Source organism: Bos indicus, chromosome 5 (genome assembly GCF_029378745.1).
Source record: "Bos indicus isolate NIAB-ARS_2022 breed Sahiwal x Tharparkar chromosome 5, NIAB-ARS_B.indTharparkar_mat_pri_1.0, whole genome shotgun sequence".
Classification (NCBI taxonomy): domain Eukaryota; kingdom Metazoa; phylum Chordata; class Mammalia; order Artiodactyla; family Bovidae; genus Bos; species Bos indicus.
Window position 1 is genome coordinate 119,887,484 of NC_091764.1, and position 16,288 is coordinate 119,903,771.

Here is a 16,288-nt window from a genome sequence, read left to right on the forward strand (position 1 = left end):
CGTGGGACCCGCCGGCAAACATCACCCAGGACCACGGTCCCCGCCGCCTGCGCCCCACCCCACCCAGAAGCCAGAGTCCACTGCGCAGCCTCCCTCCCCCAGCCCGGAGCAGGCGTGGGCTCCCTTCCCCCGCCGCTGGGAGGCAGGGCCGATGGGGGTGCAGCCCTCCAGGGAGGTTCACCTGTGGTCCCCTGTGGGGTGCGGTCAGCTGTCGGCTGGGGCGTCTGGGGTGGCCGGGAAGTCCAGGCGCTAGTCCCCCCGCTGTCCCTGGCCTGGTCCCCTCTGAGTCAGGCTGCCAGAGCTCCCTGGGTCAGCCGGATGGCTTGGGTCAGGGGAGCCGTGGGCTGTGTGCCCAGACACTGTCCACCAGGCTGAGCGGGGAGGACCAGCCTGAGGCCGGTAAGTGCCCGAGGCTGCCACCTGCTTTCTCACCGGGGGGCAGGTGGGGACTGTGCACCCAGTGACTCCATGAGCACCGGCCCTTCCTGGAGTGAGGAGGCCCCACACGGCCCGGTCCTGGCCCGCCTGCCTACAGACACCCCTGGGGCCCGGAGCACACCGTGCCAGTGCCGAGGGGCTGCAGGGGGATGGAAACGTAGCCACCATGTGGCTTCACGGGGAGAAGCGTGGTGGGGATGGGTCCTTGTCCTCTGGGGCTCCGCGGCCCTGCAGGTGTGGGTGGCTGGGACGCCCCAGCCCGAGCCGAGATGCTTCAGAGGCTCACCCGCCTCCGGTCTCCGCAGCCTGCACGGCCCACGGACGGCCCGGGGGCCCGAAAGGCCACCTGAGGTGGCCCCTGAGGGGTCTGACCTAGTGCGGGCGCCCCTTCACCCCCTCGCTTAGCACCAGCTCGGAAGGAGACGCTCGGGTGCAAAGAACCTGGAGCAGCAGAGCCAGAGTTTTGTTGAATCAATGAGTGAACACAGGGGCCTCTCGGGACGGGGCGCCCTCCAGCGGGCGCCCAGGACAGAGCCCGCCTCCCGCAGGGCAGGGGTGCGGGCTGAGAGGGAGGCGTGGGGACATGGCACAGGGCAGGGGGTGCAGGGCGAGGGGCCCGGGGTGCAGGCGGGCTTGGGGCACGGGCAGTGGGCGGGCCGGGGGCCCAGGCTCCATAAGAAACACCAAGGTGAGGATGCACAGGTTCGCTAAAATAGCTCTGTATACAAGGTCCCGCATCTACGTGGAGGTTTTCAAAGGAACGAGCCACATTCTGGGGGCCGCGAGGCCCAGGCGCGTCGCTCCGGCCCTGGTGCTCGGCGTCACGGGGTCCACAGGCCGCTGCCCGGCTCGTCACCGAGGGGCACGAAGGAGGCGCCCTGCAGGACGGCGGCACAGAAGGAGCGGCAGCGCTTGCAAGGACCAGCTGGCGGCAGAGAGCCACGGCACACCAGGCAGGGTGCTGGGAGGGCCCTTGGCAACCCTGCAGCAGAGAGAGAGGGAGAGGAGGGTCCTGAGACTGTGCCCGCCACCCTCAGGGATGGCGCCCGCCTCCGCCTGGATAGCGCCCACCCAGCCCTGGCCATGCCCACATGCCAGGCCCTGCCCGCCCGTCCCTTATCGCGCCCCCCGAGGCCACCCACCAACTTCCAGATTGCTCTGGTCAGTCCGTGAGGTCACGTCCACCACCCTAGACCAGGCCCACTGGTCCTGCCCCAGAACCTCGTCTCTGGCCACAGTCACGGGTCCCTGAGACTCTGCGCCCCAGGACGTGCCCCCCTCGGACTCGCCCCCCTAAGGGCAGCCCTCACCCCCTGCGAGGCGCTGGTCTCCCCGGAGGTCAGTCCCAGCTGGCTTCCAAGCCCACTCGCTCCCACACTCGCTCCCTGCTACCAGAAAAGCCGGGACCTCCACTCGAGACCAGGGGGCAAGGCCCTGGGGCCTGTGCTCATCTTCTCCGCCCCAGGAGAGGAGTCCCAGTTAGGGGCAGTGAGCAAACCCAGGGGCTCTCCTAGGAGGTTACGAGCACACTCAAGATGGCTAGAGCCCACAGCCCATTGGCACCCACGAGCCTCCCCCCAAAGCCCGCCTGGCGTCCAGCCTCGGGAGCAGGGCCCCTGGACTGCCCCTCAGGGCCCGCGTAGGAGACCCGGCCAAGGACGCCTGCTGACCACGAGGGTGCTGGCTCCAGGGCCCTGTGGGCACAGGATGGGACTGCGGGACCCTGGTTCCCCACCCCCATCCCGCCTCCTCCCCTGCTGCTCAGACAGCAGTCACGTCCTCCAGAAGGACACACTCCTCCGGCCCCGCACTGCGGAGCCTGGATGCCTGGAGCCCCATTGAGCGCTGGTGTTTCTCTAGGATTTCCCCAGTTCCTCCGACAGCCCAGGGGCGTGAGCCAGCCAGCAGGTGGGGTCAGTGCCCTCCAAGAGGCTGGACCGCCCCCCAGAGCCAAGGGGCGAGGCTCCCGCAGCCTGTCCTTGCTCTCGGCGGCCGCATCTGCAGTCTTTCTCAGGGAGCCGGGTGGACCTGCACCGCGCACCCACCTCTCCCCTGCGTGCCTGCTGTGACTCAGCCTGGGGCTGCCAGGCCTCAGAAGGCTGGCTCCGGGCGAGCTGCAGCCTGTGCCCGGGCCAGCGAGGGCGTGGGGGCTTCCCCAGGCTCTCCCGGCCTCGGGCCCAGCCCAGGGGTGCCACGGGCTGAGCTGCCACACCAGCCGGAGCCACCCGCAGCCCTGCCGGTAGCCTGGCTGAGTCACTTCTCCCCAGGGGCAGGCGGGGTGGGAGGGGCCGCCCGGTTCCTATGCAAAGCAGCACGCCGCTTCCCGGAGCCTGGAGCAATGCTGAGCCCAGCCCAGGGACAGGGCCTCCCCAGGGACAGGAGCTAGCCTGTCCTGCGGGGTGCGCTGGGGCTTGCATGGCACGTGGGGGTGCGGGAAGCCGGGGCAGGGGGCTGCATCTTCAGGGGAGCAGGCACAGAGGCCAAGGGGCAGGTCTGTGCAGTCCAGGCCTAACGGGGGTGGGGCTGGCCTGGCCGGGCCAGACCTGGGAAGGGTCAGGCCCTCAGGGCAGAGGGGCGCTGCGCGGTCCGTTAGGGGCTGGGGGGTCACTGAGACACAGGGGAGCCCTGCGCTGCACATCCTGGGGTGAAGAAGGGGGCGTGACGGGAGCGCATGGAGGCCCCAAAGTGGGGGGTGTCCACTCAGGAGGTGGTGCTCTGGATCCAGATCAGTCCTTCTGGGAAAAAACAGCAACCTGAACTGACTCTTTGGAAAAGACTCTGATGCTGGGAAAGATTGAAGGCGGGAGGAGAAGGGGACGACAGAGGATGAGACAGTTGGACGGCATCACAGACGCGATGGACATGAGTTTGAGTGAACTCCAGACGTTGATGATGGACAGGGAGGCCTGGCGTGCTGCAGTCCATGGGGTCGCAGAGCTGGACACGACTGAGCGACTGAACTGAACTGACCATGAAACCTGAAAAACGCCTTCTTAAAAGCAACAGAAGGCAAAAAGCGAGAAACAACAAGGTGATCCGCAGGGATCAGCCTTTGTGAACCGGGGCCACCCGGGCCGAGGTTCCAAGGCTTTAGGGGTTGGGGAGGCAGAAGACTACCCCCGCGAGGGGTGAGAGGCACCCTGCCCCTCAAAAAGTGGCAACCCCAAAGATTACACCACGGCAAGCCCAAAACACACCTTCCTGGCCCCAGGGAGCGAGAGGCGAAACTCGTGCTGAGCAGGGTGGGTGGAAATCCCAGGGAGATTGCCCTGAGCCAGTCCCAAACAGGAAACAGGTCTGGTGACAAGTTCTCATCCCTGGGCTTGGGGCGGGGTGCGGAGGGCACCAAGCCTCAGACTATGAGCTTAAAGTGATGCGGGTGGCCTCGCTCAGGAGATGGAAGATGAGGGGCCGGGGAGGGGGTTCTGCTGGGGCACACACGGCTCTCTGAGGGGACGCGCCCGCACCCTGGAAGGAATGCAGACTCCCTGCAGTCAGTTTCTTAAAGAAAATGATCCGTCTCTAGTAAAATGTGAGAGTGCCAGCAGAAACAGAACGTGACCTGAGACCTCACAAGCTGATGGAATTATCAGACACAGAGCACTACATGATTTCAGTACGAGTTAGAGATTGTAGGCAAAGGAAAGGAGTTATAGAGAGTAGCCACATTTATTAAAAAGTAGCGTTTCTAAAAAATGACTCTATAATAACTAAAACCTTTCAGTGGATGGGATTCACGGTTCTCTAGACTCTGAGGACAGATGATCTGGAAGGCAGAGGAGGAGCCTAAGCCGGTGGCCCTGCAGGAAACCAAAAGGCGACTGGGAGGTGAAGTGACACGGGAGGTGGGTAGGGACGCGGAGGGCGGGGGGCGGGCAATCACCCCCGAGCTCCCAAGGCAAGGAGAGGCGGCGGGGCGGAGGCGGTACTCAAAGGGTTAAAGGCTGAGCGCTTCTCACAAACCATTAAAGACACGAGTGTGCCGATTAATAAAGCTTGGAGATTTCCAGTTTGAGTAAATACAAATAAAACCCCACACCCAGACCAGTCCTTAAAACAGTCGGAAATTTTGCAGGCAAGTAAGGCAGTTCAGTTTTGGAAAGCCGTGGACTTGTCCGAGTGTCTGAGAGCAGCGGCGACAGCCAAGGAGAAAGATGCTGAGAGGCCCGGCTGGGCGCCCACTGCAGAGAGCCTGTCTCTTTCAAGGTGAGATTCCGAAAGAGGATAGATGAGAGCTTCCGTAGGGGAGTCTGAGACCTGGGGAGGGTGTAGGGTGCAGAGCTGCCGTGTGGTCTGAACACACAGTACTAATGTCCCTTGTCTCCAAGCCCCAAGGTCACTGTATTGTCCTGCTGCTGCTAAGTTGCTCCATCGTGCCCAACTCTTTGCGACCCCATGGACTGCAGCCCTCCAGGCTCCTCTGTCCATGGGAGTCTCCAGGCAAGAACATTGGAGTGGGTTGCCATGCCCTCCTCCAAGGGATCTTCGCAACCCAGGGAGTGAACCTGTGTCTCTTAGTCTCCTGCGTTGGCAGGCAGGTTCTTTACTTTGTCCGGGCAGGAGTAAAAGTAGGATTTTTGGAACTTTAGACATTAACCTCAGCATGCAGCTAGTCATTTCTATGCAACAACTAAAAGACCAGAGACAGAGTGTGTGACCTCCAAACCAGAAGGAGGAGAAACTGAAATGACAAAAACATTAATGAAAATAAAGCAAAGAGAAAGATGAACACGAGCTGGAGAAGGATAAACAGACATCAGATGCAATCAAATGAGAGGTCCTGAGGGCGTGAGGCTCCACTTCCCTCCAACACTTCGGTCTCACCCGTTTCTCCCAGTAGGCTTCAAATGTGACTCCCCTCACCTATGGAAGGGGACTCAAGCTGGCTGGACATTTTACTATGTGCCAGGTACTGCTGGACACGATAAAGCAGCCAATGCCAGAGCTAGAAAGTGATGGAGCTGGGATTTAGAACACTGACTCAGCAGGTGTGCCCCGGCCCCAGGCAGACCCCTCACGTCACATCAGGACGGGCTTGTGGCCAGCAGGACAGGGCAGAAGTGACCCAGTGTGACTTCTCAGGCTGAGCCACAGAAGACATGACTCCAGGGCCTGTGTGGAATTTCTTGTTCTGCGGATGTTCCACCTGCCGTGAGGTCACTCAGGCGGCCCTTTGGAGAGTCCGTGAGGTGAGGATGTGAGGCCTCCAGCCCTCGTCCGGGTGAGAGAACTCTTGGAAAGCAGACCCCCACCCCCGGCCCAGTCAAGCCTTCACGTGACCCAGCCTCAGCCACGGCCTTGACCGAACCTCATGCAAGACCTGGGCTTGGACCACAAGGTTAAGGCCATCTCGGATCCCTGGCCCTCAGAAACGTGTTGGGCAAGCGGTGTTTGTTGTCCTGGAGTAATCTGTGTGCACAATCCACGCCATCTGTGTACACAGACGATCACACAGGACGGAAATGCGAAACGCGCTGGTTAAGAGCGGGGTCAGTTTGGGTTCAGAGTTTCGGTGCTCTTGCCCTCTGAGACGGACTGCATTCTGTCTGTGGAGTGTGTCTCTCCCAGAATAAACCCACTTTCACTGTAAAAAAAAAGAAATCAGATTTTATGCAGAGAAATATGTAAGACCCAAGATTAGGGAGTGACTGAAAAGAAAACATACACCCAGGAAAATTCGAACCAAAATAAAGTTAATAACAGAGTCTGAAGAAACGCAGAGCAAAAGTTGTCAGGATCGTAAGAAGCCGATGTGTCCCCAAAGGTTGTCATCATACTTGGGACATGCAGACAAGAAAAAGCAGAAAGAACATGGAAGATGTGAATGCCACACTAAAGACCCGGCCGCACTTGTGACACTCGGCAAGCACGGAGCACGCGCTGTCCTCACAACACCCCACACGAAGCTCTGCTGCCGCAGTGACCCAGCTCCGGTCGAAACGTGATTATGCCGACAAGAAAAATCCATGCCACGTCCAAAATCTGATGCGAATGTACTGAAAGGAAACCGATTTCTAAATGACCTAGAGATCAAAGAAATAATTGTACTGAAAACTAGAAACTGTTGATCTGAATAATACCCCAAACACTGCATTTCAAAAATTTTCAGATAATTAAAGCAGAAAATAAAGGGTAATTGCCAACCTTAACTTGCCTGTCATGTATCAAAAAGAAGAAATGCCAAATATTAAGATCCAACCAGCTTGTAGCTCAAGAAGTTAGAAGAAAAACAAACCCAAATAACAAACGCCTACTTAGGTCTTCTGCCCATTTTTTGATTGGGTTGCTTGTTTGTTTATTTTTTAATATTGAGCTGCATCAGCTGTTTGTATATTTTGGAGGTTAATCCATTGTCACTTGCTTGATTTGGAAATATTAAATAGCTACTGGGAGGCTGCTGTGCCGACAGGGAGCTCAGCTCAGTGCTCTGCGGGGACCGAGAGGGATGGGGTTGGGCGGGGGGAGGGAGGTCCATGAGGGAGGGACATATGTATACACATGGCTGAGCCACCTCGGTGTACAGCAGAGACCAAGACAACATCTTAAAGCAATTACACCCCAATTAAATACACATATGCACACACCAAGTGAGTGAAAGTCGCTCAGTTGGGTCTGACTCTTTGCAACCTGTCCATGGAGTTCTCCAGGCCAGACTACTGGAGCGGGTAGCTGTTCCCTTCTCCAGGGGATCTTCCCAAACTAGGGATCAAACCCAGGTCTCCCACATTGCAGGCGGATTCTTTACCAACCGAGCTCTGAGCAAAGCCCATGCATACACATATACAGGAAGACAAATAAAACCCCAAATGCAAGAGCCAGGGAAGCAAATTGAAAGTTCAACAAAGCCTCAGGCTGGTTCTCTGAGAAGCTGGATAAAGCGACAGGCCTTGGCGACGCTCGCTGACGGCAGCGGGGGTAGCAATGTTAGATATAAAAGTGAAACATCTCTCATCCTGCAGACTTTAAAGAGATGACGAAGGAAGACAAGGCCCACTTCTCAGTCCTACAGGGATGGATGCCCCGCACACGAACAGAGCGACACCACCATCTCCGGAGATTCAGGGAAACGGTGCAGATCCTGTGTCATTCATGATAAACAGAGAAAAGAAAACCACTCCCAGCTGACAAGGAGTGTCCCTTGTTCAAGAGCGTGTGTTTGTGGGGACCTTATTCCGGCCTCGTTAGTGGACTCCTGCCTGCTCCCCTCAGTGCAGGGGGGCAGGAACCAGGACAAGGCGGACAGACTGGAAAGGGAGGCGGATGGACACTGCTGGGAGTGCAGAGCGGGAGATCCGAGAAGACACAAGCTGGCGGGACCAGGAGGGGAGCCCTGCAGGAGGCGGGCTACAGGGGCAGCGTGCAAGAGCCGCGGGCCCGTCAACACATTAGCACAAATAATTGCGAAATAAATTTTAAAACACCATTTATATCGTTCATATGTAGAATCTTAAATAACTCAAACTCACAGGAACAGAGATAGAAAGGTGACTGCCAGGAGGGAGCACTGGGTGGTGGGGAGAGGGGGGCAAGCGCTCAGCTGGCAGGTGGGCGAGGCCTGAGGACCAGATGTGAGACCTGGCGGCCACAGCTGACCACCAAGCTGGCGTCACCAACAGTAAACGTTCTCACCAAGAGAAGAGCAAAAGATTAATACCCACCATTTATTAAAGTCCCAAAGTCAATTGATAAAAATACATGTATAAAAGTATAGAAAATACATCTGATACATAGGAATTCATTTGATGAGAAAAAATCCACCCTAAAAATATTGCTTAGGAAAACCAAAGAATATAGTATGTAAATAAATGTCAAGATACATCAAGTGGGTAGATTGGGAGTCTCAGCATCATGAGGCCGTCAATTCTCCTTAAAATGATTGGTAGATTTGACACAGTCAGTTCAGTTCAGTTGCTCAGTCATCTCCGACTCTTTGCGACCCCATGGACTGCAGCATGCCAGGCTTCCCTGTCCATCACCAGCTCCTGGAGTTTGCTCAAACTCATGCCCATTGAGTCCATGATGCCATCCAACCATCTCATCCTCTGTGATCCCATTCTCCTCCCACCTTCAATCCTTCCCAGCATCAGGGTCTTTTTCAGTGAGTCAGTTTTTCGCATCAGGTGGCCAAAGTGTTGGAGTTTCAGCTTCAGCATCAGTCCTTCCAATGAATATTCAGGACTGATTTCCCTTAGGATGGACTGGTTGGATCTCCTTGCAGTCCAAGGGACTCTCAAGAGTCTTCTCCAACACCACAGTTCAAAAGCATCAATTCTTCGGCACTCAGCTTTCTTTATGGTCCAACTCTCACATCCATACATGACCACTGGAAAAACCATAGATTTGACTAGATGGACCTTTGTTGGTAAAGTAATGTCTCTGCTTTTGAATATGCTATCTATATTGGTCATAACTTTTCTTCCAAGAAGCAAGTGTCTTTTAATTTCATGGCTGCAGTCACCACCTGCAGTGATTTTGGAGCCCAGAAACATAAAGTCTCTCATTGTTTCCACTGTTTCCCCATCTATTTGCCACGAAGTCATGAGACGGATGCCATGATCTTAGTTTTCTGAATGTCGAGTTTTAAGCCAACTTTTTCACTCTCCTCTTTCACTTTCATCAAGAGACTTTTTAGTTCCTCTTCACTTTCTGCCATAAGGGTGGTGTCATCTGCATATCTGAGGTTATTGATATTTCTCCCGGCAATCTTGATTCCAGCTTCTGCTTCTTCCAGCCCAGCATTTCTCATGATGTACTCTGCATAGAAGTTAAATAAACAGGGTGACAATATACAGCCTTGACGTATTCCTTTTCCTATTTGGAACCAGTCTGTTGTTCTACCTGCCTCTTGAGAAATCTGTATGCAGGTCAGGAAGCAACAGTTAGAACTGGACATGGAACAACAGACTGGTTCCAAATAGGAAAAGGAGTTCGTTGTTCCACCTGCCTCTTGAGAAATCTGTTTGCAGGTCAGGAAGCAACAGTTAGAACTGGACATGGACATGATATATATATCATATATATATATATGATATAAGGATATGCAAATTTAAATAGAGGTGGATGAAGACATATATATAAAAGATTAACTGCAAGGGGAAAAGAACAGTAGGAAAGGCAAACAAAGGAATAAATGTAGAAAAAATAATAATAGGTTTAAAAAATTAAAATTAAAAAAAGAGAAAAGAAAAAAAAAACAACTCTCCAGAACTGCAAAAGCCCAATATAGAGGCAGAGGTTTATAACAACAATTAAAAATGTGACTGAGGAAAAAAAGCTCAAAAGCGTAATTAGAGCTCATAGTGCCAACAGAACTGACAACTACAACAGTGATGGGGGAAAAAAGAAAAAAAATCCAAAAGAACCTACAGAACAAGTCAAACGTAAGAATAATACGCGTTTTTCTTGAGTCACTGCTGTCAGAGTCCGTTCCCTCGTTGGGAGTCCCAGTCCGCCTCGCCTCCTAGGATGCCCTCTGCCACCATGCTGACCCCGGACCTGCTGCGGGGGCAGCTCAGATTGTAATCTGTTCCTGTTCCTCTGTGTTCTTGCTTCCAATGTTCAGAGGTATCAGAGCTAGTGCTGCTTCTTTTGTGGGAGCTCTCAATGACCTTTCATATATTCCACGACACAGAGTCTGCCTAGCTGATCGTGTGGATTTAATCTGCAGCTTGTACAGCTGGTGGGAAGGTTTTGGGTCTTATTCCTTAGCCACACTGCCGCTGGGTTTCAACTGTGGTTTTATTTCCACCTCTGCATGTGGGCTGTCCACTGGGGTTTGCCCCTCAGGCTGCCCTGGAGGACTTGGGTTTGCTCCTGTGAGGGCCAGGTGTGGAGGCAGTGCAGTTGCCTGGGTGGCAGGGGTTCCGGCAGCACCAGGTACTCAGGGGGGTTGGCGGCTAGGGCAGCAGGAAATACAGTGCTCTAGAAGGGTATGGCAACCAGTATTGGCCAGTACGCTCCAGTATTCTTGCCTGGAAAACCCCTTCCCTGACAGAAAAGCCTGGCAGGCCACAGTCTATAGGATTGCAAAGTGTGCTCCATCCAGGGTACGTATGGCTGCGGCAAGGACTGTCTGATTCACATTCCATTTAGGCTGCCACAGATCAGCTGTTTCCCTCTCAGCCTTAAATGCTTCTCCTCTGACTCAGACAACTGCCCCAATGTGGGGACTGGACCCCTGCTTCAGTTCCGCCACCCACCGAGGGCAGGTCGGGTCCTACCAACTCCTGTTTTTCATGCTAGTTCCTTCGTCCTACCGAGTTTTGCACGTTCTGTAAATTCTTTCCTGCTGGTCAGGTCCTCCTGTCTGCTCTCAGCTGGTGTTCTGTGTGCACTTCTGTGTCTGAAGGTGTATTCCTGATGTATCCATGGAGAGAGAGGTACTCCATGTCCACCTACTCCTCCACCATCTTGTTCCTCTCCCCTCTGCCTTTTTAAAATCCAGCTTGAACATCTGGAAGTTCACAGTTCCTGTACTGTTGAAGCCTGGCTTGGAGAATTTTGAGCATTACTTTGCTAGAGATGAGTGCATTTGTGCAGTAGTTTGAATGCTCTTTGGCATTGCCTTTCTTTGGAATTGGAATGAAAACTGACCTTTTCTAGTTCTGTGGCCACTGCTGAGTTTTCCAAATTTGCTGGCATATTGAATGCAGCACTTTCACAGCATCATCTTTTAGGATTTGAAATAGGTCAACTGGAATTCCATCACCTCCACAAGCTTTGTTCATAGTGATGCTTCCTAAGGCCCAGTTGACTTCAGACTCCAGGACGTCTGGCTCTAGGTGAGTGATCACACCATCGTGATTGTCTGGGTTGTGAAGCTCTTTTTTGTACAGTTCTTCTCTGTATTCCTGTCACTCTTACTATCTTCTGCTTCTGTCAGGTCCACACCATTTCTGTCCTTTACTGAGCCCATCTTTGCATGAAATGTTCCCTTTATCTCTAATTTTCTTGAAGAAATCTCTAGTCTTTTCCATTCTATTGTTTTCCCCTATTTGTTTGCATTGATCACTGAGGAGGCTTTCTTATCTCTCCTTGCTATTCTTTGGAACTCTGCATTCAGATGGGCATATCTTTCCTTTTCTCCTTTGCTTTTAGCTTCTCTTCTTTTCACAGCTACTTGTAAGGCCTCCTCAGACAGCCATTTTGGCTTTTTGCATTCCTTTTCCATGGGGATGGTCTTGATCCCTGTCTCCTGTACTCTGTCACGAACCTCCGTCCATAGTTCATCAGGCACTCTGTCTATCAGATCTAGTCCCTTGAATCTATTTGTCACTTACACTGTATAATCACAAGGGATTTGGTTTAGGTCATACCTGAACGGTCTAGTGGTTTTCCCTACTTTCTTCAATTTAAGTCTGAATTTGACAGTGTTCAGAGTTAAATTGAAGAAAGTAGGGAAAAACTAGAGATCTCTTCAAGAAAATTAGATACCAAGGGAACATTTCATCCAAAGATGGGCTCAATAAAGGACAGAAACGGTATGGACCGAACAGAAGCAGAAGATAATAAGAAGAGGTGGCAAGAATACACAGAAGAACTGTACAAAAAAGATATTCATGACCCAGATAACCACAATGGTGTGATCACTCACCTAGAGTCAGACATCCTGCTGTCCGAAGTCAAGTGGGCCTTAGGAAGCATCACTACGAACAAAGCCAGTGGCAGTGATGGAATTCCTGCTGAGCAATTTCAAATCTTAAAAGATGACGCCGTTAAAGTGATGCACTCAACATGCCTGCAAATTTGGAAAACTCAGCAGTGGGCACGGGACTGGAAAAGGTCAGTTTTGACTCCAATCCCAAAGAAAGGCAATGCAAAGAACACTCAAACTACTGTACAACCACACTTATCTCACATTACAGCAAAGTAATGCTCAAAATTCTCCAAGCCAGGCTTCAACAGTACATGAACCAAGAATTTCCATATGTTCAAGCTGGATTTAGCAAAGGCAGAGGAACCAGAGATTAAACTGCCAACATCTGTTGGATCACAGAAAAAGCAAGAGAGTGCCAGAAAAACATATACTTCTGCTTTATTGACTATGCCAAAACCTTTGACTGTGTGGATCACAACAAACTGTGGAAGATTCTCGAAGAGATGGGAATACCAGACCACGTCACCTGCCTCCTTAGAAATCTGTATTCGGGTCAAGAAGCAACAGTTAGAATGGCACATGGAATAACAGACTGGTTCCAAATTGGGAAAGGAGTCCGTCAAGGCTGTATATTGTCACCCTGCTTATTTAACTTATATGCAGAGTACATCATGCAAAATGCCGGGCTGGATGAAACACAGCTGGAATCAAGATTGCCAGGAGAAATATCAATAACCTCAGATACCCAGATGACACCACCCTTATGGCAGAAAGTGAAGAAGAGTTAAAGTTCCTCTTGGTGAAAGTGAAAGAAGAGAGTGAACAAGTTGGCTTAAAACTCAACATTCAAAAAATGAAGATCATGGCATCCGGTCCTATCACTTCATGGCAAATGGGGCAACAATGGAAACAGTGAGAGACTTTATTTTTTTGGGCTCCAAAATCACTGCAGGTGGTGACTGCAGCCATGAAATTAAAAGACACTTGCTTCTTGGAAGAAAAGTTATGACCAACCTTAACAGCATATTAAAAAGCAGAGACCTTACTTTACAGGCAAAGGTCTGTATAGTCAAGGCTATGGCTTTTCCAGTGGTCAGTTACAGATGTGAGAGTTGGACTATAAAGAAAGCTGAGCTCTGAAGAATTGATGTTTTTGAACTTTGGTGTTGGAGAAGACTCTTGAGAGTCCCTTGGTCTGCAAGGAGATCCAACCAGTCCATCCTAAAGGAAATCAGTCCTGAATATTCATTGGAAGGACTGATGCTGAAGCTGAAACTCCAATAGTTTGGCCACCTGATATGAAGAACTGACTCACTGGAAAAAACTCTGATTCTGGGAAAGATTGAAGGCAGGAGGAGAAGGGGACAACAGAGGATGAGATGATTGGATAGCATCACTGACTGGATGGGCATAAGTTTGAGCAAGCTCTGGGAATTGGTGGTGGAGAGAGAAGCCTGGTGTGCTGCAGTCCATGGGGTCGCAAAGAGTTGGACACGACTGGGTGACTGAACTGAAGTGAATTGAGCACGGCCCCCCCATCAGAACAGGACCCAGTTTCCCCCTCAGTCAGTCTCTCCCACCAGGAAGCTTCCATAAGCCTCTTATCCTCATCCATCAGAGGGCAGACAGAATGAAAACTACAATCACAGAAAACTAGCCAAACTGATCACATGGACCACAGCCTTGTCTAACTCAATGAAACTGAGCCATGCCACGTGGGGCCACCCAAGATGGGCGGGTCATGGTGGAGAGTTCTGACAGAATGTGGTTCACTGGAGAAGGGAATGGCAAACCACTTCAGTATTCTTCCCTTGAGAGCCCCATGAACAGTATGAAAAGGCAAAAAAAAAAAAAAAAAATGGTTTGTCAGGACTGCAGTCAAATTCCCTCCAGGCTGTCTCTGTAGTAATCTGCAAGCTGATTCTAAAATGTAAAAGGAGATGAGAAGACAGAACAGTCCAGGAGATCCTGGGCAGGAAACAGCATCAGAGAATTTAGCTGCTGCTTTTCAAAACCTACTTCAAAGCTGCACTGATTAAGACAAGGGTGGGACTTCTCTGGTGGTACAGTGGATAAGAATCCACCTGCCAGTGCAGGGGATATGGCTTTGATCCCCAGTCTGGGAAGATCCCACATGCCGCGGAGCAACCAAGCCTGTGCACCACAACTCCTGAAGTCTGCGTTTCTAGAGCCCGCGTTCTGCAACGAGAGAAGCTGCTGCAATGAGAAGGCCAGGTACCACCCAAGGCCAGAGAGGCTGGCACAGGCGAGCATGTTCTGGGGGGGTCCACGCGTGGCTAGACAGCCTGGGCTGATGGAAGTCAGAGAGCGGTCATCCCACGACGGGAGGACAGAGTAGGAAGGGGCACAGTAAACCTTCCAGAGAGAACTGTCCCTGTTCTCCATGTCCCTGCTCTGTGGCATTAAAACCATCAAGCAGCCAGAAAAAAAATCTAATGAAAGATGTGCCAGACTGCTGCCCTGAAAAACCACCAAACACGGTCCAGAGAAAATCAAAGACAGTCTCATTAAATGGAGTAGACCTGATTTTGATTAGAAAGACTCAGTATAAGAAAGACATCAGTTCTCCCCTCTGCAGATTCAAGGCGACTCCAGTCAAAGTCCTGGCAGCTCCCCCCTCCCCGAGCCTTCCTTGGGCTTCTCAGGTGGCTCAACGGTAAAGAATCCGCCCTCAGGGCAGGAGACAGGAGAAGCGGGTTTGATTCCGGGAAGATCCCCTGGAGGAGGAAAAGGCTACCCACTCCAGTGTTCTTGCCTGGAAAATTCCATGGACAGGAAAGCCTGGCGGGCTACAGACCACGCGGTCACAAACAGTCGCCCGTGACTGAGTGACTGAGTGACTGAGCACTCCTCCCTTCTGTCTCTCTTTTTTGTTACTCCTGCGATTGACCTTAACACACACGTCAGGCTGACCCTAACACACATATGGAAACGCAAGGGCCCAGACAGCCACTGTGCAGAGCGTGTGTCCCCTGCTGCTGGCCAGGCCTAGCCCGTGACCTGCTGCCACCCACGGACCGGGGGTGGAGGCTGACCCCGCTGGCCTGGCCGCCTGGCTGTCGTGAGACAAACACGCCCCAGGCAGCCAGCCACACGGGATGAGCATCCTGAAGTTTTGGCGGGAGCGCAGCCGGTAGCCTGGAAGCAGGCGCAGCCTGGCCCCCTGCCGGTCTCCGCCGCAGCGCGTGACCCCGATGACTCACATCACTGGAGCTCCACCACGCGCCGTCCCAGCAGCACAGACCCGCCCGGACACACGCGGGGGTCCTCTCAACAGCATCTAAAAGGTGCCATGGCCTTGGGAACCAGCTGGTGGAGGCCAGGGGGCTGCAGGAAGTTGGCCCCCTCCCCTCCCAGCGGCACTGAGACCGAGGCAAACCTCAGCCACGGTGACACTACTCCTGGTGGCGCCGGGGCCAGAGGGCCACGTGTGCCCCACGGACACAGCCAGGTGCCTCTCTGGAGCGACTCTCGAGAATGGGTGCACCCCGAGCAGTCCCGGAGGATGCTCGTCCAGAGCGGCTGCAGGAGAAATCTTGACTCCTACAACGGGCAGGAGGCGCCTGAGCCCAGCAGAGTCGCCCCCTTGGACCCAAGTGGGCCCCGGGAGAGGACGGGCCGGGGCGCAGGGCAGCAGTGGTGTCCTGCCCTTCCCTGTGATGGCCGAGCCTGGGGACCTGAGTATGGGGAGGCGGCCTGCCAGGAGGCGGCAGCAGAACCCAGGGGGCGGAGCACCGCGGAGCCAGCAGAGCCCGGCTGGGGAGCCAGGCTCTCATCTGCTCTCCAGCCACAGACAAAACGGAGACACTTGCAGGGAGACCGACCGGCAGGGGCGCAGCCTCCAGCCAGGCCGACTGCGGCTGCCTCGTGCTCTGCCAGGCACTCAGAAGGGGCAGGCGGGGCAGGAGGCTCCTGGGGGGTGGGCATGGATTGGCCCCGGAGTCCCAGGTGGGCAGAGAGAAGGGCACATCTTGAAAACAAACATGGGCGTGGACGACGATGGGGAGACAGGGCGGAGCCAAGCCTCGCGGAAAATGGAAAAGGGGCTTCATCGTGGCACAGAATCCCCCCCACAGAAGGAGCCCGTGGCGTCTTGTGGGGCGATTCGGGTGCACCCGACGCCCTATGCGGGGCCCACTCTGGGGTGTGCGTGTGCGTGCAAGCACGCGTGCACGCAGGTGCCGCTGGTTGGGAGAGGGCCTCGGTCTTTTGTGCCCTCCCACGTCTCCTTCG

General features: G+C 53.6%; 1 protein-coding gene across 2 annotated transcripts in view; it reads right to left on the reverse strand.

Annotated features, from left to right (window-relative positions):
- Window positions 1-191: 191 nt before the first annotated feature.
- TTLL8 (tubulin tyrosine ligase like 8) overlaps window positions 192-16,288 on the reverse strand; it is a 58,973-nt gene continuing 42,876 nt past the window's right edge. For both annotated transcript variants that reach the window (XM_070790617.1, XM_070790618.1), the window contains one exon: window positions 192-1,420. In XM_070790617.1, the coding sequence (XP_070646718.1) occupies window positions 1,260-1,420 (161 nt within the window). In that variant the 3' untranslated portion in view covers window positions 192-1,259. The remainder of the gene's footprint in view (window positions 1,421-16,288) is intronic.